The 25,299-nt window shown below is 39.4% G+C and overlaps 1 protein-coding gene and 1 long non-coding RNA gene across 2 annotated transcripts in view; one reads left to right on the plus strand and one right to left on the minus strand.

Moving 5' to 3' along the window:
- Window positions 1-2,552, plus strand: part of LOC143723984 (uncharacterized) — a 36,463-nt gene extending 33,911 nt beyond the window's left edge. The window contains exon 3 of the long non-coding RNA XR_013197209.1: window positions 2,501-2,552. This is a non-coding gene — a long non-coding RNA (uncharacterized LOC143723984). The remainder of the gene's footprint in view (window positions 1-2,500) is intronic.
- wnt10a (wingless-type MMTV integration site family, member 10a) lies at window positions 2,224-22,673 on the minus strand. The gene is made up of 4 exons (XM_077216945.1): window positions 22,293-22,673; window positions 21,172-21,434; window positions 18,312-18,685; window positions 2,224-2,958 (listed from the first exon to the last, which is right to left on the minus strand). Exons 1-4 carry the CDS (start codon window positions 22,352-22,354, stop codon window positions 2,491-2,493), a joined length of 1,167 nt encoding a protein of 388 aa, XP_077073060.1. The 5' UTR covers window positions 22,355-22,673; the 3' UTR covers window positions 2,224-2,490.
- Window positions 22,674-25,299: the final 2,626 nt, after the last annotated feature.

Here is a 25,299-nt window from a genome sequence, read left to right on the forward strand (position 1 = left end):
CAGGATGTGATTATACATTTGTCTAAATATCTACTGACTGACATTAAAAGCTCTGGTGAATATGTTCCTGTTACAGTGAACAGAGGCACAGCCAATAGTTTGCAGGGAAACGTCATACACACAAGCATCTGTAGAGGTCCAGCTTGTTTCATACATTTAGACTCTTTTTCATGCTTTTGTCCATATCCATGAAGTGTTGTCCTTTCTACTGGTCTCCAGGACTGATCCACAGCTTGCACATGAGTGCAATCCATTCATCTGACTCTGCTTAAAAAGTGTCCCTTGACAAAGCAAACAAGCCTTTGAAGACCAGTCTACACTTTTACCAGCATTAAAATGGCTATTATGTACAATCACTGGAAGACATGCTGGCCTTTTTGAATTTATATTAACTGGTATATGATACCATTTTTATACTCAGAGTTTATTTGCTAAACTCTTCTGACAAATGGCCCTGTGCAAAGGTATATGAAACATCATTGATGTACTATATATATATATATATATATATATACAGTGCTTAGCATATAAGTGAACACACCCATGCTGAAGTTGAATAAAAAGAGGAATAAAAAATCATCTTTTGGAAATTGATCTTAATGCCTTAATTTAAAAAAAAAAATGAGGAAAAATCCAACCTTTAAGGACACCAATTTTCTTTGTGAATGAATAATGTATCGTAAATAAATAACATCATCACATAGCCTTCACTATACCTAGAGATTGGCATGGGGCACTTTCCATAAGATCATCACTCAGTGAAATTCAAACCAGCTATTAGGTTAACTGAAATAAAACCATGACAATCTCTAGGTATGATGAAGGGTGTGTGATGATGTGGGGCTATTTTAATTCCAAATGCCAAGGGAACTTTATCAGGATGCATAGTATCCTGGATCCATGAAATAACTGGCCTTTAAAAATAAAAATCTGCATGCCTCTATGGGAATTTAACATAGGGGTGTCCTGACTTATGCAACCTTTAATTTTAAGGAAGAACATTTATTTATTTACGATACATTATTCATTCACAAAGAAAATTGGTATCCTTAAAGATTGGATTTTTCCTCATTTTTTTAATTAAGGGATTAAGATCAATTTCCAAAAGATGATTTTTTATTTCTCATTTTAGTCAACTTTAGCATGGGTGTGTTCACTTATGCTAAGCACTGTATATATACACACTCCTGGGCAAAAAAAAAGCCAAGCCCAAAATGGCTAAACATTAAGTTTTATAATTGTCTCAACCACAAATTATTGGTCAGGAAATTAGCTAAATAATAAGTAAATGCACTACTTAAAATGCCATTTCATGTCTCTGAAAAACATCAAAGACAGAATTTCAAAGACAAAAAGTTTTTTGGCAGAATAAGGGAAGTTGTGTGTGTGAAGTGATGAATCACGATGAAACACGAGTTGCATGGTGATGCTCCAGAGTGGTGTCTTCTAATATCTGGTGATAAATATATAATAATAAATGCATCTCTACCACAGTGAAGCATGAATGATGATCTCATTGTGTGGGAAGCCTTTTTACCTGCTGGGATTGATGAGCTACTTCACTGTGAAAAGTCATTTATTGCTTTGGGGTACAGGAAAATATTGCAGAATGGCATATTTCCCAAAAATGAAAAGTTGTTAGTGGAATGATCAGATGCTATTTTTCAACAAGACAATGCTCTTGCCCAAACTACAAAGAAGTGGCTTGAGAACAAGTCCAACAGGCTCATGTTTTTTGGCCTGGTCAGAGTCCAGATTTGAACCCTATAGTGAATACTTGGTATCACATTAAACTCAAATGAACTGGGATACATTTTCCAGCTACTCATGAACTGTTTGAAGCCATTAACATTGAGTAGAACACTCTTCTTCCTGTATAAAGCTGTCTGCAAGTTGGGGAAGGCTATTCTGTGCTAAGTTACGTTATCTACAGTATTTGTGCAATTCTCGCTAAAATTATGTGATCATTTCCTGACCAATGATTTGACCAAAGACCACTAAAATGCCACTTTTTGCTAAGGAGTATATATATATATATATATATATATATATATATATATATACACTGTACATACATTTCTCTTCTTTAAGTACCGGAATCCCATGCGGCTGCTTGGTGCTATATTACAGGACTACGCGCCACTGATTTCTTTAAAAAACAAACTAAAACGAACACAACGCTGTGTCGATGAGTGCTCTTTTGGCAATATACTCCACAATATATTCATATTCGTAATTTATTTAAATTAAAAATACTTTCTGAAATCATATGCAGTGCAAGTCCAAAAAATCAGTCTGAAATCTTGTGCTTGGACCCATGCAGTGTGCAAACGCGTGCACACTTCTCTAGCACTCAATTCATCTCAGTCTGTTTTTTGTGCTTTCCATTGGAATCATGGAAATGGCAGTCCATTGCAAAAGGGAGGGAATTCTTAGTCTTTCCCTATGTTTAATGTCTGTTTTTGTACATTTAGTAGATGATCGCTCATTTCATTTGCAGACGCTGACCCACTCTGTTATCCTGCACTCCTCGCACACCACGTAACAGCACCAGTGGAACTTGCAATTGCAGCGTTCGCTGCGAGTCTGCTGTAAGATGTTGTGTCCCCGTCCACAGCACAGGCTCTCACAGTTGTCCATGCCCTGGCTGGTCTTGTTACAGATCCGGCCCTGCGTCCCAGCAGAGTCCGAGCTGAGGTCCCTCTCGCAGAAATCCGGAGACTTCTCAAAGTAGACCAGATCGTTCACGTTGGCTCTTCGTCGGTGGGTGGGGTGTGCGTGCTCCACCTGTCCTGTGTTTCTGTTGTGGGCTTTGATTAGCGTGGCGATGTTGAAGCGTTCTTTCAGCAGCGAGCCCACCGTTTTGAACTCTGGAGTCACCTGCCAGCAGGTCTTCAGCTGACAGCTTCCTGATGTACCGTGGCATTTGCATTTCCTCCTCATGTGGTCCACCACAACCTGCACACAAGCAAAACAGACGAGGAAGAATTAATATCTGGAAACCACAGCACATCTGGACCATAGCTGGCAATCTAGACCTTGCAATGCTATGTGTAAAGCTGCAATATAAGTGAAAAATTATCTGATCTCAGTTCTTATTAGATGAATCACTGATTTGTGATGAATGGAAAATTATACAAAGGATATATGAATGGGTGGGTCAATTACATATAAGAGGGTCTACACTAAGGACAACATTTTTTTTATGCAAAAAGTTAAAAGTATTTTTTATATTTATTTTGCTTTTCATAATAGGGAACTGTTGATAATGGACAATATTTTAATATATATATATATATATATATATATATATATATATATATATAATAAAGGATTATGCAACAAAAAAAATGCTTAAAAAGGTTTTAAACTTATTATAAACTTTTATTTATGAAATCAGGAAAGTTTTACCATCCTGGGGCCTCATGTACAAAGACTTGCGTTGAATTCATACTAAAACATTGCGTACGGACAAAAAAAAAACAGATGTATGAATCTCTGCGTACGAAGGATCCCACGCATATTCTCTTTGTACATCCCAATTAACGTAAAAATCAGCGCACATGCACGAGCACAACGCCCCACCCAGTCTCCTACCTTAATTAAATACATTTAAATATGGTAATGAGTCCACTTTGGCAAAAGAAAGCAGTACGAAATGGCTAAAGCAAGCGGCAAGAAACAAAACTTTACAGAAAGTGAATCGGAGGTGCTACTATATCGGAGGTAGAAACGAGAAAAAAATATGTGGAACTTTGTCCTCCGGAATTAATAACAAAAGGAAAAAATATGAGTGGGAGAGTTTGGCTGATGCCGTCAATGCGGTGGGATCTGAAAGCCGCACTATAAATGACCTTAAAAAGAAATGGTCTGATATAAAGCTGGACATTAAATGGAGAACTGCTGCGCACTGACAAAGTGTGGGCAGAACAGGCAGTAGTAAAGGGGTCGATGAACTTACACCCTTAGTTGCCTCAATTATGGGTGACACCTTACTCTCTTGAGTAGTATCTGCTGCTGTGGAAAACTCGGATTTACTACAGGACTGCCACGAAGGTAACCAATATTATCTGCACATTTATTGAATGAAAATGTTTCCGATTCACATATGCAAATTCTTCTTCAGATGGCGCCTTTATAGCAATATGTGTGCAGTCGATCGCTCCGATTACATTAGGAAAACCGGCTATCGCTGCAAATTGCACTTTAATGTTTGGCTGGTCACCTGCATCGTATGGGAACGTTATATACCTGGTAGACAAGCGGATGATCCCATCCCATACAGCTGGCATTGCACGGCTCAAACACGACTGGTTATTCCTGAGTGGTCTGCCAGTTCTCTTTGGAAAGAACCAGTTGCCAGGAAACCAAGTGTAGTAAGCACCTGTAAAGGAACGGGTAATGCGTGGCTCCTCACTGTCTCTCTTTCCAAATTCGGACCCAACTCAGCGCAGAGCTCCAAGAGGATAGCCCTTGGAAATCTGAAACGGCTGATAAGCCAGTCATCATCGTGGGCCAGAAAATCATTGTGGTCCCTAAAAACTCGTTCTCTCCGGATTTGTCCATTGAAAATGTCCTCTAATAAAGCCAACGCTGCCATTGCTAGATGGGTTGTATCAATTTGCACATGCTTTATATATGTTCTTACTTAATTGCATAATGAATAGAATATTTTAATAAGACTCGTGTGACAATAATATGTCAAATAATTTATCAATTACAAATTATAAGGAATATCTGACAGCTGGTGGTAAGATAGAACAATTCGTAGTGTAATTTTTGCCACTGCACTTTATTGCCTCTATGAGTCGCCAACGGACAAAAATCACAACAAATGTACGTACGCCAGACATGAAGTTTACGTGGAGGAACGCACATTCTTACGTTAATTTCACTGTTAGTACATCTGGCCGTGAACGTGAAAGCTGGCGTACGCCGTGTTTTTGTGCGTACGCAGTGTTGATACATGAGGCCCCTGATGTTTTTAATTTTATCCCATTCCAAAAAATATCTACAAAAAATTTTATTCAGAAATTAAAAGCATTACCTGTTTACACCTGGTGTTACTATGTGTTTTGGTTGATCGGATCACAAGTAGAAAAGGGAGACACATACCCGTTTACACCTGGTGTTTCAATCCATCTTTTTTCGTCCACTTTCAACCACTTCTGTCCTGACTTCTTCGAGGGGAGGGTCTATGGATAGGTAAATGTATTTTTTGTAATCTAATGTGATTTCGACTTCTTCTGGAAGTGGTCAAAAGTGGACAAGCTCAAAATGTTTTAGACCCCGTTCACACCTGTATTAAGCATCGTCCACTTGTGATCCGATCAACCTAAACACATCTTATTACCAGGAGTAAACAGAGCCATAGAAGAGGTGTATTCAAGTCATTGTACAGTAAGTAAGAGTTGTATTTTTATGCATTTTTGAGCAAAAAATTATGTTATTAACAGATTTATTCAGTCTAGTATATCTAATGAATATTTCTGTGTAGTAATGAGTTCCACTACATGACATGTCAGAGACTGGTTGGAGATGAGGATGCCCAATTCACAAGTTCAGACCTCACATTCTCTCAACAATGCACTCGTCTGTCATCCCCGGCTATAAACTTTTAGATCCAATTACCAAGAGGAAGAGGGGCCACCCTCACTACTGACAGATGCCCCAGCATCCACCCATATCAACAACACATGCACAAACATTAAGGCTTAGCAATCCCACATTTCACACTGTCTCAGGCTTCCTATAGCGCTCAGCACGGGACAAAACACAGTTTGAACATCTTTAGAGATAAGTTGAGTTTTGTCTGTCAAAACTCAATGGATTAGGTTTCACTGTACAAGATGAAGCTGTGCTATGTCATGTCACTCAGCCATGGTTTGTGTTTTTTCTTCTGTCTTTCTCACTATGAAGTGGCGTATATGAGAGAATTTCTTTCAGTTTTTGAGATAACTCAAAACATCTTTACAATCCTCCAGGGCTGCTGAAACTGATTTTTTTTTTAAAGACAACTGTTGCCGTTCACCTCAAGTTGCAGGTTGGTTACAGCAGTTGTCAAAAGCAGACATCTCCCATCCCTGAAGATTGTGAATTCTCCAGGCTATGTGGTTTGCATGCCGGTGGTTTCTATTTCAAGCTCTTAGCCACCATAGGTGTGCATGCAAATGGAGCAGGTCGGTTTTATATGAATGGGACACACAGTAGAGAGACAGATATGAAACTGATATAACCTTATTGAAGCCAAAGATAACAACCATCAATCACAACAATACACCCACAATGGCAAATCGGGTACTACAAAACCGTTTTCGCTCAACATAGACACAAAAAATTCAGGCTGATCTCTAGAGGTACACATCTCAGTGGTGCTCAAATTAACTCTTAGTGATGGGAAAACAAGGATTAACCCTTTCCTGGCACCAGTATTTTCATGGTCGGGATCGTTTCGAGAGCCTGCAGCCTTCCAAAAGGAAGCCAAATCAGTCCCCTGAGGGCCGATGCAACGCGGGTACAGACAAATAAAGATATTCAAATCCTTTCACTTTGAGTGCCGAGGACCTGACGGAAATTTAAATGTCTCACCTCCAGCAGTTTAGTAAGTGGACCTGCCTGCTCTTGCCATGTGCGGCCCATGATGAGGGAAAAACAGGGAAGTGATGGAAGATCGCAGAGTCTGATTGCTCTTCTTCCCCCTCGGCCTGGACGAGGCACCTAAGGGCAGGAGTGGCGTGGCAGTGGAGGAAGCGAGGAAGAGACAGGAAGTGCTCTTGGAAGCTGCCGCCCTGCTTAAGTGACAACAGGATAATCTATTGGGTGTGTGGAGAGGTGGAGCGTCTGTCTGAAGCCTTGCAGGCTGTCTATCCCATGGAACTACCGATGAAGAATAGCTCATTCCTCTGTCTGCCACGAACAGATAAACATTCTTAAAGCGAAGCCTTTCAAGACTCTTTGCGTTGCCCTGCTGGCACAGAATGAGAATCGTGAAACAATGGACTTTACCAGCAGATTTGTTTTTTTCAATGTATCCTACCATTTATATAGGGATACAGCACTTTATAAGCCAAGGAACATACATTTACAGTGCAACCACATGCAATCGCGGGATGTTTTGGAAATCTAAAGATTCGGTCTGACATGTCTTTGGCAAGAGCAGAACTGCAGTGGAAGAAGTGTTGCAGTTATTCATCAGCATTTGATGTGTACTGCAACATGTGCTGCTCCAAAAGCTACAGTAACACAGCAGAAGCCACAGTAAATGGCTCTGCAAGCAAAACATATTAGGGCCTATAAATTTGCACATTTTCTTTTCCGACATGTTGTGGATGTGGATGTTTTGAAGGGTGTGCTGTAATTTCATTGGTGCAGAGCAAATTGAGAGCCACATCTGGGCCACTTTAATTGAAAAAAGTGAGACAGGCTCACCCATAAACTGGCACCAGACTGAGATCAAGTAAAACACATTGGTAGCACATTTGGACCACAGGCAGTATACAGCAAAACAGTTGTAAATGTACAACCCCTCAAGTCAGACGCTTTCCCCTTGACACTAAACCAACAACATAAAACTAATACAAAAAAAAAAAAAAAAAATCACTCACTCAATCAATCAATCAATCATTCAAATATTGATACTAACTGAAATCCTTCAAGAATACTATTAAAAACAACTGAGAAAGCATTTGCAACACATTTAGCTTTCCGGATGTGTGTGTGTGTGTGTGTGTGTGTGTGTGTGTGTGTGTGTGTGTGTGTGTGTGTGTGTGTGTGTGTGTGTGTGTGTGTGTGTGTGTGTGTGTGTGTGTGTGTGTGTGTGTGTGTGTGTGTGCTTGGGAAATGATAGATCAGCTTGGTGAAATTAAAGATACTTTTTGACCAATGGAATAAATGTAAAAATACTTAAACACTGATTTGATGATATTTATACGTATGTTTTACTAAATAAAAAATTAATAACATTGTTAATGTAAAAATACAAAAACTTTTTTTTTGTGTGTGTGTAATGTAATGTTTATTTAACCAGGAAAATTTTACAACATTAAGTCTAACTGGGACATGGATTTTGATTTGTAAAAAAAAATAAAAAAATAAAAACATTAAGTGAGAATGTCTCTTTTCAGTAAATGCAAATCAGATAAAAATGCATTAGTGCAATTACAGAATTGCCATATGGCAACATGCCTGTCTTCCTTTCTAATAAAGAGTTTCCCCATGGCATTGTTCATATTCCTTCAATTTATTGTACAACTATTCCAGATAAAGTTGATCTGTGAACAAAAACATCTATCTAACGTATAAAATATTTAGAAATCCAGATGTAGAAGAAATGTACAGAGAATAGCACAGTTTGTGGAGCACTTCAACAAGCACCCCATGTATGGGTGACCACAGGAAAATCTGTAGAGAAAATTAAACAAATTAAACTACATTATTGATTTCTTTAAAAGAAATGTAATTTCTTGTATTTGTTTTCTGAATAGTGAGAATGTGAAGGAAAATCAAATTTTGACATTAAATTGTAAATTGGGTCAGCTTTAATTTCATGATGTCTTTAACACTAGTACACAACAACACCACATTGATGTCTAAAATATTTGCATGCCACTCCAAAAAGTATCACCACAGACAGAGGTGATTATCTGTGGAGCACTTTGCTGTTCAGGGCACTGCAGTCGCAGTAAGACACTGTTAGGTATAAGCTGGAGAGTCCACTAAAGGGCTAGGACAAAATGATGACAGGGTGCCTGACAACATGATCCTCCATCTAATGGCTCTTGATGAATTGCTGAATGAGAATTGCTCGGTTCCTTTGATGTTTTAGAGGAGGCGTTCCACCAAAAACCTCAATGTCCCAACACACATCTTCATTAAAGTCTCGGATAGATGCGTGACCAGACTGTGATGTATTTAAATTGAACGTGTTTACATTTAAATCATGTGTGGTGTATATAGCAAAGAAATATAGAGGAAATGTCACTAATACTTCTAGGTCAAAACACTGTTCTTATAAACTGTGTTTCTTTACCGACTCCTGCCCTTTGCTTGCCTTGCTCTAAAAGTAGAAACGTTGCCTGGCTTTCCAACCGGTCTTCATTGAGTGGAAGGAGCTCCAATGAAAACATGCAAAAAATAATTTACAACCCCACTAGACGTTGCCATGTAATCGGCTACTACTGCAAACATAAAAACATGCCCTGTTCTTTATGCCCCGCCGGTCCATATGATGTTGTCAGAAGTGGTGAATGGCAAATACTAAAACAATACAATTAAATTGATTCTCTTCATGCAGTTTCCTTTTTCTCTCTCTCTCTCTCTCTCTCTCTCTCTCTCTCTCTCTCTCTCTCTCTCTCTCTCTCTCTCTCTCTCTCTCTCTCTCTCTCTCTCTCTCTCTCTCTCTCTCTCTCTCTCTCTCTCTCTCTCTCTCTCTCTCTCTCTTTGTTGCCCTGGCCAGTGACAGACTGTTTAAAAGTTGTATTTGGGGAAGGAAGGGCGAATGTCTTTCTACTTCCCGCTGTGTTTGATGTCTAAAATCTTTTGCTAGCTTTAAACATCTGTTTCCAAATAGCCAGCAGCCACTAATTAGAGCTTTTAACAAGACTGAACGTCGTGAGAACCAGAGGGTGGGCATGAGGCGACATGTACATCCCAGTAAAGTCACTACATTCCTCGACAAGCGACTACCTTTCTCGGGGAGGGAGGTGGGGAGGTGAGCGAATTTTGGGTCACAAACTTTGTAAATAAAAAAGCTCTATGATACAGAGCATGTCCCCACCTACCCGGGACCCCTAAGTCACATCACCCATCTGACAAAATTATGGGATCCAATTGCCAAAGACAATGGACTAAGCAGAAAAAAAATGTCATGAATTATGAATTTTGAGATCACATATCTTTTATCAAGAAAATTTGTTGAATTAAAGTTGGAAGATGAAGGATTTCAGATTTTTCTTTCTCATCTTGATGACACTGACTTGAGAAAACCTGCCAACAGTAACATATTTCGGTAGCAGCAAATTTTCTTTTCTTATTTTTTTTTGACAGTCAGATTTGGATGCCAAATAGGCTTACTGGCAGAAGCAGAAGAAATATTCCTAAACAATGGTGTCTCTCTGTACATCACGCCCTCGCTGGCAGCATGATCAAACACCACACCTCCTAATTGAGCTTCTCAGACAGAAATACTGAACTTCCAGCATCCTTTATAGATCATCCAATGTAAATAACAATTAATCAGATTAGAAACTGATACCAATATAGATCCTTTGAATTGTCGTCTCTTGAGCTCTTGAGACTTCTTCAAATGAGACTTCTTTTGCCAATGAAATCTACAATGATCATGATAATTACAACAATAAATCATGAAACTGTGACAGAATTCATCAATAACAAAGACTAGAAATATACCAAATTAACAGTATCTAGAACAATGTTTCAAAGTGTATAGAGCTAGACACAAAATTGGACATGAGAATTATCAGAAGTATTTTAGATGGCAAACACAACTAAAATCAAGGTTCTTTTTTTTTTACATTTATGGTTCCATGAGTAAATTTTAACATTCATTATTTTTTCTTGGGAAAGAAACATTCATCTTCTTTTGATTTATTTAGTTCTTTAGATTCTTTAGAAGTGTTCTTCACACTAAGACAAAAATGGTTCTTTTGAGAACGGTTTACTGAAAGGTACTTTGGTGAAGCTACAATTGTTCTTCTTTATGGCATCGTTGCAAAAAACCCCGTTGGAACCTTTATTTTTAAAAGTGTATCGGTTACTTTATTTAGGACTGACCAAGTATGTTTTGTCTAAATAATCAAGGGAACCAGAATACTGATGGAACGATACAGAGACAAATTGGAGAAGAGGAAGCAGCAAACAATGAACAATTTGCAACTCTGTCTGTGTGAACCTGCCAGTGATGGCCCATCGGAGATTATCATGGTCATTTACACTTCAGTTCTGTACCGTCCTGATAAAGAGTGGTAGCAGATTAATCCATGATGATATATTGCCTCCCACAACTAGAACGCACAGCTGATGAGCTACTTGGTTAACGATGTTGGAATGGAAACGGATATGAGAATGGAGAGTACTTCACAAAAGACTAGTTCAGGTTCTGCAGTTAGCAAAGTCATTGAACTCCAAGCTTGTGTCTGTTGTGGCTGGAGCAAGGCGACACGGTCAGGGGGTTGAAGATTCATCAATGGGAAAATGAAATGCTTGAGGGAGAAGGGACAAGGGGCTTGCATTGATCAGTACTTCTTACAAAGTCAGTCAAATCAGTCGAATGAAATCCAGCGACAGGAAGCAAACCACAGTTCGCAGGATATCAGTACCCCTGTCATAGAGGAGATGAGGGTTTGCACAGTTAGTGATGAACACATTGATACTTGTCAACCCGGTCAGACTAACCAGCATAAGAGAGAAAAAGAACCTCAACGAGCATAGGCCTGGAGTCAGATGGCCAAGAGCTTGTGAGAAAACTGCATGGGACACGGTAAACACAGATCTATGCTTTGCATTGGAAAGATTAACTGGTACAGTTGAAAAGAAGCTGGATAAACTTGGGGACATCATTTACGCATATGGAAGTGAGAGGTTTGGTGTGGAAAAAAGGAAGGAAAAAGTACAAACTACTCCTGCTGTATCTAGACAGCAGCAGAAAATTGAAGGGTTAGTTAGAGAAAGGAGACAGCTGAGGAAGCAATGGAAAAAAGCAGAACAAAGTCAGAAGGAGGGACTCAATCTCTTACAAAGGGCCATAAAAGATAAGCTAGCAACATTAAGCAGAGCTGAGCGCCTACGGATACGCTACAAAAAAATGGAGCGTGCAAGGGCTAATTTCTATAAAGACCCATTCAAATTCGTAAAGAAGTTATTCACCAGTGAGAAGAATGGCACTTTAAAAGCATCTAGGGTTGAGCTAGAGAGATATTTTGAGGAAACACATACAGATGCAAAAAGGCATGAGCCTATGTCAATTCCGTCAGATATCCCACCTATCAATCCACCAGAATACCAAATGGAGGTCTGTGCACCTAAGTGGAAAGAGATAGAGCAGGTTGTGAGAAAGGCAAGGGCTTCATCATCTCCAGGGCCTAATGGAGTTCCGTACAGAGTGTACAAGAGTGCTTCAGGAGTTCTACGAATTCTGTGGAAATTGATAAAAGTGGCATGGGAAAAGCAGGTTGTACCTAGAGCATGGCGCAGAGCAGGTGGAGTCTTTATACCTAAAGAAAAAGATGTTCAAAGCATCAGTCAGTTTCGTCCTATTTCACTATTAAACGTCAAAGGTAAGATTTTCTTTAGCATTATTGCGCAGAGATTGTCAACCTACCTATTAAAGAATGGCTTCATTGACACTTCAGTTCCAAAAGTTGGCATTCCAGGGTTCTCTGGATGCTTAGAACACATCAATGTTAACTGGCAACGAATTCAATCAGCTAAAAAGGAGAGGAAGGAGCTCCATGTGACATTCCTGGATTTGGCTAATGCATATGGTTCAGTGCCACATGAGCTTCTTTGGGCAGCATTTGATTTTTTTTAGAGTACCAATGTCAATAACAAATTTAGTGAAAGCCTATTTTGGAGATTTGCAATTTAGTTTCTCAACTCCAAAATTCAGCACCGAGATCCAAGATCATTGCCATAATGCTTAGAGGTTGGAATAATGGCAGGATGCACCATTTTTCCACTGGCTTTTACCATGGCAATGGAAGTAATCATTAGGGCATCAAGATGGGTAGTAGGAGGAGAGCGCTTGGCTTCTGGGATGCGACTACCACCAATCAGAGCATACATGGATGACATGACAACCATTACTACAACAGTAGCCTGCACTAATCGGTTATTGGGGAAGTTAACAGATAATATTGAATGGGCACAAATGCAATTTAAGCCCTCTAAATCAAGGAGCATCTCGATAGTTAAAGGAAAGGTAGTAGATAAAACATTCTTCATTAATGGTGATGCAATACCAACAGTTTCTGAGAAGCCAGTGAAGAGTCTTGGGAGATGGTACGATGGGGATCTAAAGGACACAGTTTGAGTGGGAGAAGTTAGACGACAAGCAGTGGAAGGGTTGAAGAGCATAAACAGCTGTGCTCTACCAGGCAAACTAAAACTCTGGTGCTTTCAGTTTGGTCTACTGCCAAGGTTGCTGTGGCCACTGACTGTGTACGAGGTTTCTTTGACAACAGTGGATAAGCTGGAAGCGTTAATAAGTTCATACATCAGGAAATGGTTGGGAGTTCCACGCTGCCTCAGCAGAGTGGGACTTTATAGTAAAGGAGTATTGCAGCTGCCAGTCTCTGCTTTAACCGAGGAGTTTAAGTGTGCCAAGGTCAGACTGGAAATTACTTTAGCAGAGTCACGCGACAAATGTGTAAGGGAGGCAGCCCCTGTGGTAAAAACTGGTAGAAAGTGGTCTGCAAAGAAATCTGTAGTAGAGGCAAAGGCTGACCTTCAAATTGGGGATATAGTGGGACAGGTACAGAATGGAAGAGGGGGTTTTGGGCTCAGTTTAGCTCCTCCTAAATGGCACAAGGCAGGCCCAGCCCAAAGAGGAAGCTGGTAGTCAACAAGGTGTGAATGCAGGAGGAGAGGATGAGATGTCTAAAGGCCATTTCCCAGGCCAAGCAGGGAGAGTGGATGAGATGGGAGAGTGTGGAACAACGCAAAATGCAAAATGCAAGACCTTTGGTCAATGGAAGAGAGTAGGATCAGTTTCCTTATTAGGTCAACTTATGATGTTCTCCCATCACCGCAGAACCTAAACCTCTGGGTAGGAGAGGATCCCTCTTGTCCTTTGTGTTCATCACCTGCCACATTAAGGCACATTTTGACAGGATGTAAGGTGGCTCTTAGCCAAGGTCGGTTTACTTGGCGCCATGACCAAGTATTGCGATGTTTGGCTTTAGCATTGGAAGGCAAGTGTAGTATGACCAATAAGTTGCCGCCTGTTCTAGCAAAACATTACACGCAGAAGACAATATTCCTCCGCCCAGGCGAGCACCAAGAAAAGGGGCTAACACCAATTCTCGCCCAGGACAACTGGAAGCTGCTAGGGACAGGAAGATGCTGGCTGATCTTGATCAACGGCTTATTTTTCCACCTGAGATTGCCACCACTAACCTACGACCAGATATTGTTTTGTGGTCTGGATCAGCACGCATTGTTCAACTGATAGAGTTAATAGTGCCATGGGAGGATGCGGTAGATGAGGCATATGAGAGGAAGAAACTGCGGTATGCTCATCTGGCCACTGAAGCAGAACAGCGAGGATGGAGAGTCCAGGTTTATCCAGTGGAAGTGGGTTGTCGAGGTTTTGTGGCACAGTCTACAACCCGGCTCCTCAGAGACGTCGGATTCAGTGGCCAAGAGTTGCGTCGCACAGTAAATAACTTATCTGGAGCAGCTGAAAGGAGCAGCAACTGGCTGTGGTTGAGACGGAAAGATTCTAGCTGGGTGTGTACAGGCCGCCATGCTACGGTTTCGTAGAATTCTTGAAAACTTGAAGAGTCTGTTGGTTTATTTGTATAGGTTGTATAGTATTTACAGTCATTACGTTCCTGTGTATATTGCGTGAATGACGGGTGGTTGGGCAGATATTGTGTTTTGCGGTTGGTGGTATGCCAAACAGAACCGTTGCCACTGAAACTGCATATTAATGCACCAGTGGGGCTCGACAGCCTTAGTCAAACGGGTTGCCGCGTATGGTTGGGTTGCGGAGAGATTGTGAGATTGTGGTTAGGTCTCAGGAGCAGGAGGGATGTAGAGGTCAGTAAGCGGGGCTGAGTTGAGTGGGGGACGGAGGGGGGTGACTCTGGGACGCCAGAGTCACTGTCGAGCCCTCTTGAGGTGTCGTGGGCTAGTCGACGAAACACTGAGGATGGAATGTGCCCACTTGAAGACCCTAGAGATGTCCCCTACTCAGCTCAAACCAGACGGTTGTCATGGGGGGACCGCACTGTGGTTGCAGCCGTTGTGTGTGATGATGTTAACACTAGACAGAAGGAGATTTACATCACCATATGGAAAGAAGCGTAAATGGATGGAGAAGCATAGGTTACTGTAAAGCTGAGTCTTAGTTGGTGCTTATCTTGGCGAAAGCCGAGTACGAATCAGCATGAAGTTTTAACATCTACTCTCGTGTAATGGAAATCTGTTTATTGCAACACCAAAATAAGTCGGACAATATTGGAGTTGCAAGCAATAGTGAAGGGACTTAGGGACTTAAAGTCCCTCTGTAGTCAATCATTTTATCCCTTAAAACTCATCTTTGATCACCAAAATGACATACATTATTTACTTATTTTTTCTTGTGAAAAAAATGTCTCCATGCCTTAAAATAGCTTGAATGTAACTCTAAACACTTCCTTCATTTAGTATACGTGGATCCATTAAAATGCTAATTAGCCCAGCCTCCACTCACACCACCATATAGTTGATCCTAACATCAAAATATACATCATACACCCGCTATATTTCTAAACCTACCCAATTTTTCACATCAACAGAAACATATACAGAGATATAACCTGGCATCTCTCGAGACTCCCCTGCTAGTTCACTGTTAATGATATGATAAAGCCCGCTGGCACATCGATATGATTGGTTACAAGGTAGTTTGTGACGTCAGAAACACCAGCAATTTCAAACCGCATTTTTAAAACTGTTTTTAGATCACTGCAGTTTTGAAGAGAAAACTCTCAGCAATGGTGTTGACTTATGAATTTCCACATGGTTTGTCTTAAATCATATTAAAAACACCACATAGAAATATAAACAACGTTAAAAACTTGATTTTTACCACAGGGGTCTTTAAAATCATGGTAGTGATAAGAGTAATAATTAAGCATGTTAAGAGTTAGAGTTAGTCAATGTAGCTCAATCAGTAGAGTACTAGCAATGACCAGGTTATGGGTTCAATTCCCAGGGAATGCATGAACTGGCAAAAATGTACAAATCTGGTAAAAAAAACAAAAAAACAATGTAAGTAGCTTTGGATTACCATAAATGAAACCACAGAAATAAGAGAAGTGATAGTTTATAGGGGCTTTCGCACTGGGTAGTTATAGGATCTCAGTTATTGGAACTAGCCACCCAAGGGTGTCCCCCGAGAGCAAGTGCGGCATTCAACAACGTCAGCTGGAGGATGGAGAATGACGTGATCAGAGCTGTATTTTTGTTGTGTGGGTTTCGTGATAATGGAGATGTAATGTAGACATATAAGTTATGCAATTGAAAATTAGACAAAGTCAAGATCAAGAGGCATCTTCTGAAAGAGTACAGAATCTCTTAATCAAAACAAAGATGAAGAAGAATCAGAAACTAGAGATAGCATTGCTTATGCACATGTACAAATTACCGATAAGAGGTATGGTACTGTGAAGCTTTGGGGGTGTTGATGGACTCGATCTACACCATGTTAATCATCGTTCTGAATACGATCCGGACGTAGTCTTTGATAAAAATGTCATTTTTTCAGCTCTTTGTTCAAAATTTTGCTTTTTAATTTTTAATTTTATGAAACGTACCCACACTCAAGTGTTGATAAAAAAATAATAATGCTGATGTAGAATAATGTTTTAAGTAGAGGCTCTGTTCTTTCTTTTGATATATTGCATTGTTTACATATTCATACAAAAAAAATCTGCAATTCTGGGGGCCATGAAATGTTTGTAAAAATTATAAATAATGCAGGTGCTGGCTGGGAGCTTAAAAAAAGTAAATTGCTGCACCTCAAGAATAATGAGTTTTAATATATACAGTATTCATTAAATGGGGGAAAAAACATGGATCTACAATAAATGGCTCATGTATTCCACATTTCACTGTGATCATATAATTCCAAAACATATATACAACTCTTAACTAGGTTAGGATACCCTTTCCAGATCAATTAAATAATTTAGGAACTGGAGTCTAGCATTTATGAACAACTGGGCAACAACTGCTTGAGTGATCATAAATAAGGATATAGTACCAGTGAAAAGTTTTGAACACATCTTAATACATTTAGAGAAATTGAGATCTATATGCTTATTCTTAAATGACTGAGACTAGTTTTGTAGACAACTATATGGTTTTCTTTACAGAAAAAAAAAAGATGGATGGATGACTTGGACCCAGAGTGAAGAGAAAGCAGTTAACAAGTGTCCTGAGAACATCCAAGATGGAAAGACATTTCAAGATGCTCCTCATAAAATTGGTTGGGCAAATATAGAGTGTGTAAAGCTGTCATCAAAGCAAAGTGTGAATCTAAAATTTAAGATGTTTTTGATATGTTTAAAATGTTTAGTCTCTGCATAATTCAATTTGTGTTGTTACATATTTCTGATGACTTTGCGCTCTGTACTACAAGCCGCATGAAGTAAATGTTTATAGATTAAAATAAGTGACATTTTTGCAATAGTGGTGTCCACTTGTTTTCCCTATAAAACAAAAGTAATACGTAAAGACTCAGAAAGTTCTTCACCTATTACATGTCATGTTATTCCTCCCAGTGCTTTTAACTTAACTGCGCAAGAGTGCCGCTAATCTACCTCTTATTATCTAATTAGTCCAACACAGGCAGAAAGACAACACCTCGATCCCTTACATCACACATTGCCACCAGGAGGGACTCACTGATCAAAGGCAACACCAGGATAGGCATATTTTGATAAAGCTTAAATGCCTTTTAAACATTCCCAAATCCAAAGATAACACGTTTCAGAGAAGCACATGTTTGCTTTTGCTCGAGTGAAGTTATTGCTCATTTAAGTGTTTTGCAGTTGGTAGGTGGTTTGGGGGGTGGACACTTGCGTGGAGATCGGAAAAGATTCACGAGTGCACCAAATTGAGTATAGACGGGGCACCAGCCCTTAAGTTTACGCACAGGCAGGAGCCCAGGCAAAAAGTTCAACAAACCTCTCTCAATGCCAGGGTTCGCTTTTTTGACAAAGCAACGATCACACGAGGCAGGGAACGCACAAACAAAAAAATGTTACGCTTGGCAAAACGGACAGGGATGAAGCTTTCAAGAGCACAGCTGCAACATGAGCGTCCCTTTATGTTTAACTGCCACTCGGAGAAAATCTGTAGTTTCTAGGTACATCAAAAGGAGGAACTCAACCGCTATTGTCTCCTTTAATACATGTGACAAGGTTATAGTATCTCGGTAGAAAAGAAGCGCTCATCTTTGAACACCGTGTTTTAACGCATCTTAAAAGGGAGCGTAAACCGATCCCCTTTGCAATCCAACACTGCTGATTCATTCAGGCTTAGTGTCACACATCACACACAGCCAACATAACGCCGTCTCTCACCTGCCTGCCAACTCTGTTGTTATGAAGTCTCATCCTGGAGTGAATGTCTCTGTACGTCTCACGGGAGTCCAAGAACTCCTTGGAGAAGCGTTCACCGAACTCCACGTTGGGACTGCAGCCGCCCCATTCCCAGGAGTCCTGGGGACCGAGAGCATCGGCGGGAAAGTGTTCCATCACGCCGTGCACCATTCCTTTACCCCGGTTGATGGCCTCAAGCTGCAGACGGTTGAGTTTGATCCTGAACGCCTCCTCGTCCCCTCTACGTTTCTCATCGCAGCCGCAGGCTTTCAATTTGCCCATGGCGCAGGCGTTGGACACAGCGTGCACCACACCGGCCGCCGCAATAGCGTATGCAAATGCACTTTCTCTGAAACCTGCCAAAGAGACAATACAAGGGATTATTCAGGCAAGCCTCACTCAAATGTTGTCCATCGCCCACTTTGCCCCTGTGGATTTGTTCTTTCTGTGCTTTGAGGAGGAGATCGCTATCGCCCAGATGCTTGACAGCAGTACCAGTATATTCCTCCACACAACAAGCAACGGAAAGACCTCACAGGAAAAAGCCCAACAAATCTAGTGAACACAGTGCAGCGCTTAAGTATCCAAGGCATGCACATGCAGGAACAATGGGTAAGGTGTGGAGGGCTCTGGTTAGTGTGGCTTAGCACAGACATGCTCATCTGTACACAGGCTCTGCGAAGAGCTCAAAAACGTGGCTACTATTAACCTGGCTACCGTTAGCAGCCGTTTGATCTGCACTAATTACATGTCGCTCATCTGGATTTCAGCTCTCATCCACCACGCTTTTTATTGGAACTGAAGTGTGGCAGACTTTAATGCTTTCTGACAAGATTTAAGAAATTCCTCAGCAAATACGTTCAAACACATGAGAGCCACATGTAGCAGTAGCAAGTTATGTTGTTGTCCTTGTATAACAATATTTAATTACAATGTTTTTTTTTCTCTCTCCAGGGTTTACAGAGTAAATAAGATGCTTCACCAGAGGTGCCTGCGTGTTGAACGCTAATGGTTTTAAACAATAATAAACGGAGGTCTCATAAAAGCAGACTCTCCTGAATCACTTTCAGGGACAGATGGGGAATTAAAGAAGGCCATGCTCAGAAACATTAAAGAGCCCACTAAAGGCTAAATAGTTTATAGTTCCTTCTGCTTGCTAAAATCAAAGGGCACTTCTTCAGTATGAAAAAGACTCTAAGTAAACATATAAAATTCCTGTTTTTACCGTTAAGTCTCAAAAAGTCTGATTACTGATATAAAAGAATATAAAGTATATATTTTGACACTTATCATATATACACACATTAGTGCAGTCAAATCAATTAACATAAATTAACATTTTTTAACATGTGTGTGTATGTACAGTATATATATATCCACACACACACACACACACACACACACACACACACACACACACACACACACACACAGACGTACAATATATATATATTTTATAATATATATAGACACATTTTTACATTTTTATTTAAATGATTTAAAACAATGGAAAACAAGACTTAATCAGTCTGGTTAATGTCAAAGATCTGAGAGAAACTCTATAAGACACAGATTACTGTATGTGTCAACCCCCCAACACATTTTTGCTAAGTTTATTATTTCTGCATTATTGACTGTCTGCATTCATATGCATTTGTGTGACCACTAAAGACCTTTGGTTTATTGTAAATTATCCTTAAAGAGAAACAGATATTTCCAAGTTTGAACAAGTTTTAAACCGGCCATGACCCCATCTACCATTTAAAAAGCGTGTTTAATGCAGATTGGGGCTTGTCTTATTAGGCCTGTGAATGCAGTCTCGCCTCACCTCCATGTCCTGTTTTGTCCATCTTTGGCGATAACAAATGACTAATGAGCCTTTAAGACTTAAATCAGGTATGAAACAGTCAGTGTCAGGAATTCGCTGTGTTTTCCAAAAATGGGCTTCCCATGGGCCTTGGAGCAAAGATCTGATATAGCTGAATGATGTTCAATTGATCATTTCAAAATACACAGGAGCTCACACCTATTAACCCACCCACCCACCCACCCACACACACACACACACACACACACACACACACACACACACACACACACACACACACACACACACACACACACACACACACACACACACACACACACGACACCAGCCGGTGCTGCTTTTTTGTTCGTGCAATCCTCTCATGATTCTATGGGGGGCAAACGGCACTCAGGCGCAGCCAGAAGACACGGACATGGAAATGCTGTTTTAGATTTCCTTCCAAGCCAATGAAAGACCTGGAACAAATCAATCTAACAAATAATTTAAAATGAGAGGCACGCCCGGCTGCGCTGATGGTGGAGGAAGTGGGAAAATGAATTAAAGATTTAAGGAAACTGTCACTTTGGGTTATAGAAACTAACTAAACAGGTTTATGCTTTTGCCACTGAGGTTTGGGAAAATGCTGAAAGCAAATTCACATCACTTGCACTGGCACAAAGTAAAAGCATTAGCTGGCCAGGGAAGCCCCCCTTGCAGGATATTTACATTCACTTTTTAAATTATATATGCCTATGACTGATATAGCTTTTCTATTATCACACATTAATGTGTGTTAGCAATGTACAAACGTGAATTTATTTACCAATATGGGGCAGTTTAAAGCTTACCAAACCAGTTTAGATGCAATTACTTAAGTATGAATACTAACATTAATTTGAAATTCTGTTATTGTATACTTTTACACCATGGCCCCAAGGAAAGCATAGAGAAGACCAAACCAGATTTACTTCTCCCAAAATGTTGACAAACTGAAGTCACTATTTCCACATAGTTTAGGTTTATTTTCTTGCTTACCCCTGCTGAAGACAATACTCTCATAGGGGATCTTGTTCCTGGTCTCCAGACTTGAGCAGTTCCAGCGGTGTCCTCTAAACTGATGCTGGCACTCATGGATGGCAATCTGAATGCCTTGTATGGCAGAGGCTGTCACATCTGGATGTCTCATACACACGTCCAGCTGTTTCTTTGTCAGGCCGGGCAGGGTCAAACACACCGTGTTGGCATTGAGAATGGGGTCAAAGGGGATCTTTAGTCCCAGAATTTCATTCGAATCTGCCCTAGAAGAGAGAACGAAACCTTATCAAGTATCCAAATACATCTGCACACAAAGATGCTTAAAGAGGTAATAAATAATAAATACTCTGTTATGAGTTATTTTGCATTGTGTACGTGTTTATAATATAAAAAGATCCCATGGGTCATACAAAACTGCTGTGTCACACATTAGATTGACATTGAGCCACTGCGGAGCCCAATGCTCATGACTAATACAAAATACACCATGTGCTGGAAATGGATACTATATCCATGCAGAAAATATGGCATCAAAGAAGGTTGATTTGAGATTATTACTCATCAAATATCAGATGCAAAAACAGTACATTAAAGAAAGGTTACGCGAAACTTAACTTAGTGTATAAACTAACTAATAGAATGCCAATCATCAGTACACTATAGTATAATACTAACTATATTATAAATTATTTATACACTATTATATTAGATATAGCCTATATTTTACTAAATTATACAAACAAAATAACTAAACTGAAAAAAACGACTGAATAACTGATATTAAAAGAAGACATTTTTTATTAGCAAAATATTTAATTCTATCAAAAGTGAACCAAATAGCCCACCTCAGCACTTTATGACTAGTAGACTACTTTAGTTACATTATAAAAGAGTAAAAAAAACTTCACTTTGTACTACTTTTCTCAAAGATGTTAGAAAAAAAGGATGTGCAAAACTTCTTGTTTTGAACGTTTTATGAACCACGTAAGAACAGAATATCATGGCAATGTATTAAAGTGTATGTTTGTGAGCAAACGTTTACAGTAAATAGACAGATATACACGCGCAGAAGCGAATAAAATCGTTTAAACTTTACTCGAAACAACTGAGAAAGTCCTTACCTTTGAACTAAATGTGACGCCAAAGCCAAAGAACACAATAGTCGAAATAAAAAGTAATCCATGCTGTTGCTGATCTTCTGCAAAACTCTCTCACAACAACTCTTCTGCTTGAGGAGAAGATCCGTGCAATACACGCACAGCTTTCCAGCGATCTGCTTCAGATCGTCCGAATCTGACAAAAAAAATCAAATGATGCTAGAGAGTGCCAATCGATGTCGTGACACCTCATTCATGAAACCACTTTACAACTTTTCTGCTGGTGCTTTCTGTTGAAAGTATGAATGAATGAACATGTGAGCTGACGCTGTGAGGATCCGCTGCAGATATCCTCTGACACAAGACACTCATGTATACATCAGTACTCAGACTGAGCAATCTACTGTCTTCGGGACTTCTGATGTTTGCCTTATCTTGATGGCACTCCACTTAACTCTCTGCCAGCCCACCTCTACGTCACCACACACACACACACACACACACACACACACACACACACACACACACACACACACACACACACACACACACACACACACACACACACACACACACACACACACACACACACACACACACAGCACACTGCCATAGAGGACAAGTGCCTCATTAGACAAATCCAGATTGAACCGATAAACAGGGAAGTTAGGACCTATTGAGATGTGAGGGATTGGTCTGGGACAGATAGAGAATAATAACGAGGTAGCCTACTTTCATGCTATGAAATCAATATCGTCTTTATTCAATTGAAGGACTTTATTGAGATATATGACAAAAAAAAATATGAAAAATTAGAGTCGGGCAGGGATAACCATATCAGACAAGCATCTACCGAAATGGTATATATTAAAATATGATAAAAATCAACGTTGTCTTTATTCAATGGAAGGATTTATTTGTGAGTCAAAAATACACAAATATTTTTCTTTAGCAGTGGTTTTGTATGTTTTGATTTAAAAAGAGTATTTAAAACCCTCTTATATATATATATATGTATATATATATATATATATATATATATATATATATATGAATTTAGAAAATGTCTTACAAAATATTAAATATATATTTTATAAGTATATTTCATATTTTGTAAGATATTTTCTAAATTAAGATTTCTGTCCTGAAATATTTTTCTATAAATGTAAACAAGTCAAGGGTATTTTTCACAAATATCAAATTGGTGAGTTGTCACATTTGTATCAAATGTTTTACATTTATAAAATGTATTCATTACCCTTTACATTAATTTAGCTGTTTTATGAATTGTTTTGTTTTCCATAAAACAGCCATAAGCAGCTGGTGTTCAAACTTCCCACATATATCCTATTGGGGCATGTTGTCACGGAAGGTCAGAGTTTAGTGAACTGTATCTTTTATTCCTGGGAAATAATGGTGGTGGGAATTTTTAAGCAATTCATTATTTTTTATAGAATTATTACATGATACATTTGTTTCAGTTTTATTCTTACATTGCTTTTAATATTATGTTGTTCTGTAATTTCACAGTTAATAGAGTCTTAATAACTGAAAATACATTGTCTAATACTGTCTATTTATAATTCCTATATAGACTCTTTCTTGGTGTTTATGCTGAAACGCAATTATGGACACTGAATTTATAGTAACCCCATGACAAATGCAAAATACAACCACATCTTACATGCTGAGAAAAGAGCCAAAAGCCCATTAAAGCTGAAACTTTCCCGCAGCTTTTGTAATGTTTGAATTCCATATGCTCCTTTGTAATTCTTCATTTCAAGGCTTAAATGAAGAGTATGCGCATAGTGGTATCAATAAAGTGAACCACAGAAAGTTACTTAAATGTGGCAGGGAGGTTTTAGTCACAGTGAAGTAACAAGGAGGGAGTCGGTACGGTTTAAAGCTTTAGTCTTGAGTGAGGGTAAACAGCCCTCGCTGACTCCAAATGAATTGATAATCATCTCTGTCTTCAATTAGGCACCATCACGGCTTTTATTGCTAGTTCACGACAAGCTAAAAACATTACAACGGACACATTTCCACACACAAATGGTTAAGATGTCGCAACTTTCAGAAAAACAAAATCCTGCTTCCATCTGGTATGGATCCTTGCCAAGAGATCTGCGGTCAAGAATTTACACATGCTGATTTAAATTGTGTCCTAGTGTCAACTGGGGAACCCCTTTCTCTATGATCTTTTTAATTGTAGAGCATTAATGTAATTTAGTAACGACATTTATCCAAGGCCGAATAACACATCTTCTGATCATGAGTTAAATGGCTGAGAAGGACATCATTTGGTAAAAAGGCAAACTCATTACAGTAATTTTACATTGATTAATCACATAATGATTCCTTGTGATGTAAAGACTCATATGAGTAAAAAGGAGTTTTCTTCATTGATTTTAGGGATTACCAGTAGAGCCCAAAGGTAAAAGATAAAGCTGAATAGTAATTTCCCACAAAAAAGTGTGCATGCACTTTTCCTTCGTGAAATGGCATTGTACGTGGTAATAGCTCTTGTCCTTGTCCAAATGGTCCCACCAGGGACATTTTAATTATTCACAGTCTGTTAGGTTTCAGAACTTCTTCAAGAAAGTCTTCACAGCTGATTCAGTATAGACTGGGAACACAGAGACATGAAAATGTCACAAAAATTAAGGAGGAGAAGTAAATTAAAGTGTCTATTAACTTCCAGTAATAGAAAGCAGTTTTTTTTTTGTTGTAAAAATAAAGAAAAATATTTGTGTTTCATAAAATAATTTATTCATTATTTACCTAATTATGCTCAAGCATTTCCTACTTTCATGAGTGGGCAAAAGTGACGCTACACGAGAAACAGAACACAGAACAGAGGGTAAAAAGATCAACACTGCAATTATGGGGCTCCCGCAGGACGTCTCACTAAGAAGGTTTTTAAAAGAATTAGAAAGTTCAAACCCCTTGCTGTGAAGCAATGACACATCTCTGGAGAAATGAGTTCTTGCAGAGAAAGCTTTCCTTTTTTTCAGAAAAGAATAATGATGAG

Source organism: Siphateles boraxobius, unplaced genomic scaffold (genome assembly GCF_051911475.1).
Source record: "Siphateles boraxobius isolate OS27281-9 unplaced genomic scaffold, OSU_SipBor_1 7, whole genome shotgun sequence".
Taxonomy (NCBI): Eukaryota; Metazoa; Chordata; class Actinopteri; order Cypriniformes; family Leuciscidae; genus Siphateles; species Siphateles boraxobius.

Excerpts from the sequence above, each read along its gene's own strand:
- wnt10a (XM_077216945.1), bottom strand. The coding sequence starts at position 22,354 with ATGGATTACTTTTTATTTCGACTATTGTGTTCTTTGGCTTTGGCGTCA. Across the intron at positions 21,435-22,292 it reads GCGTCACATTTAGTTCAAAG|GGCAGATTCGAATGAAATTC; the intron begins GTAAGGACTTTC and ends TCTCTCTTCTAG. Across the intron at positions 2,959-18,311 it reads ACAACAGAGTTGGCAGGCAG|GTTGTGGTGGACCACATGAG; the intron begins GTGAGAGACGGC and ends GCTTGTGTGCAG.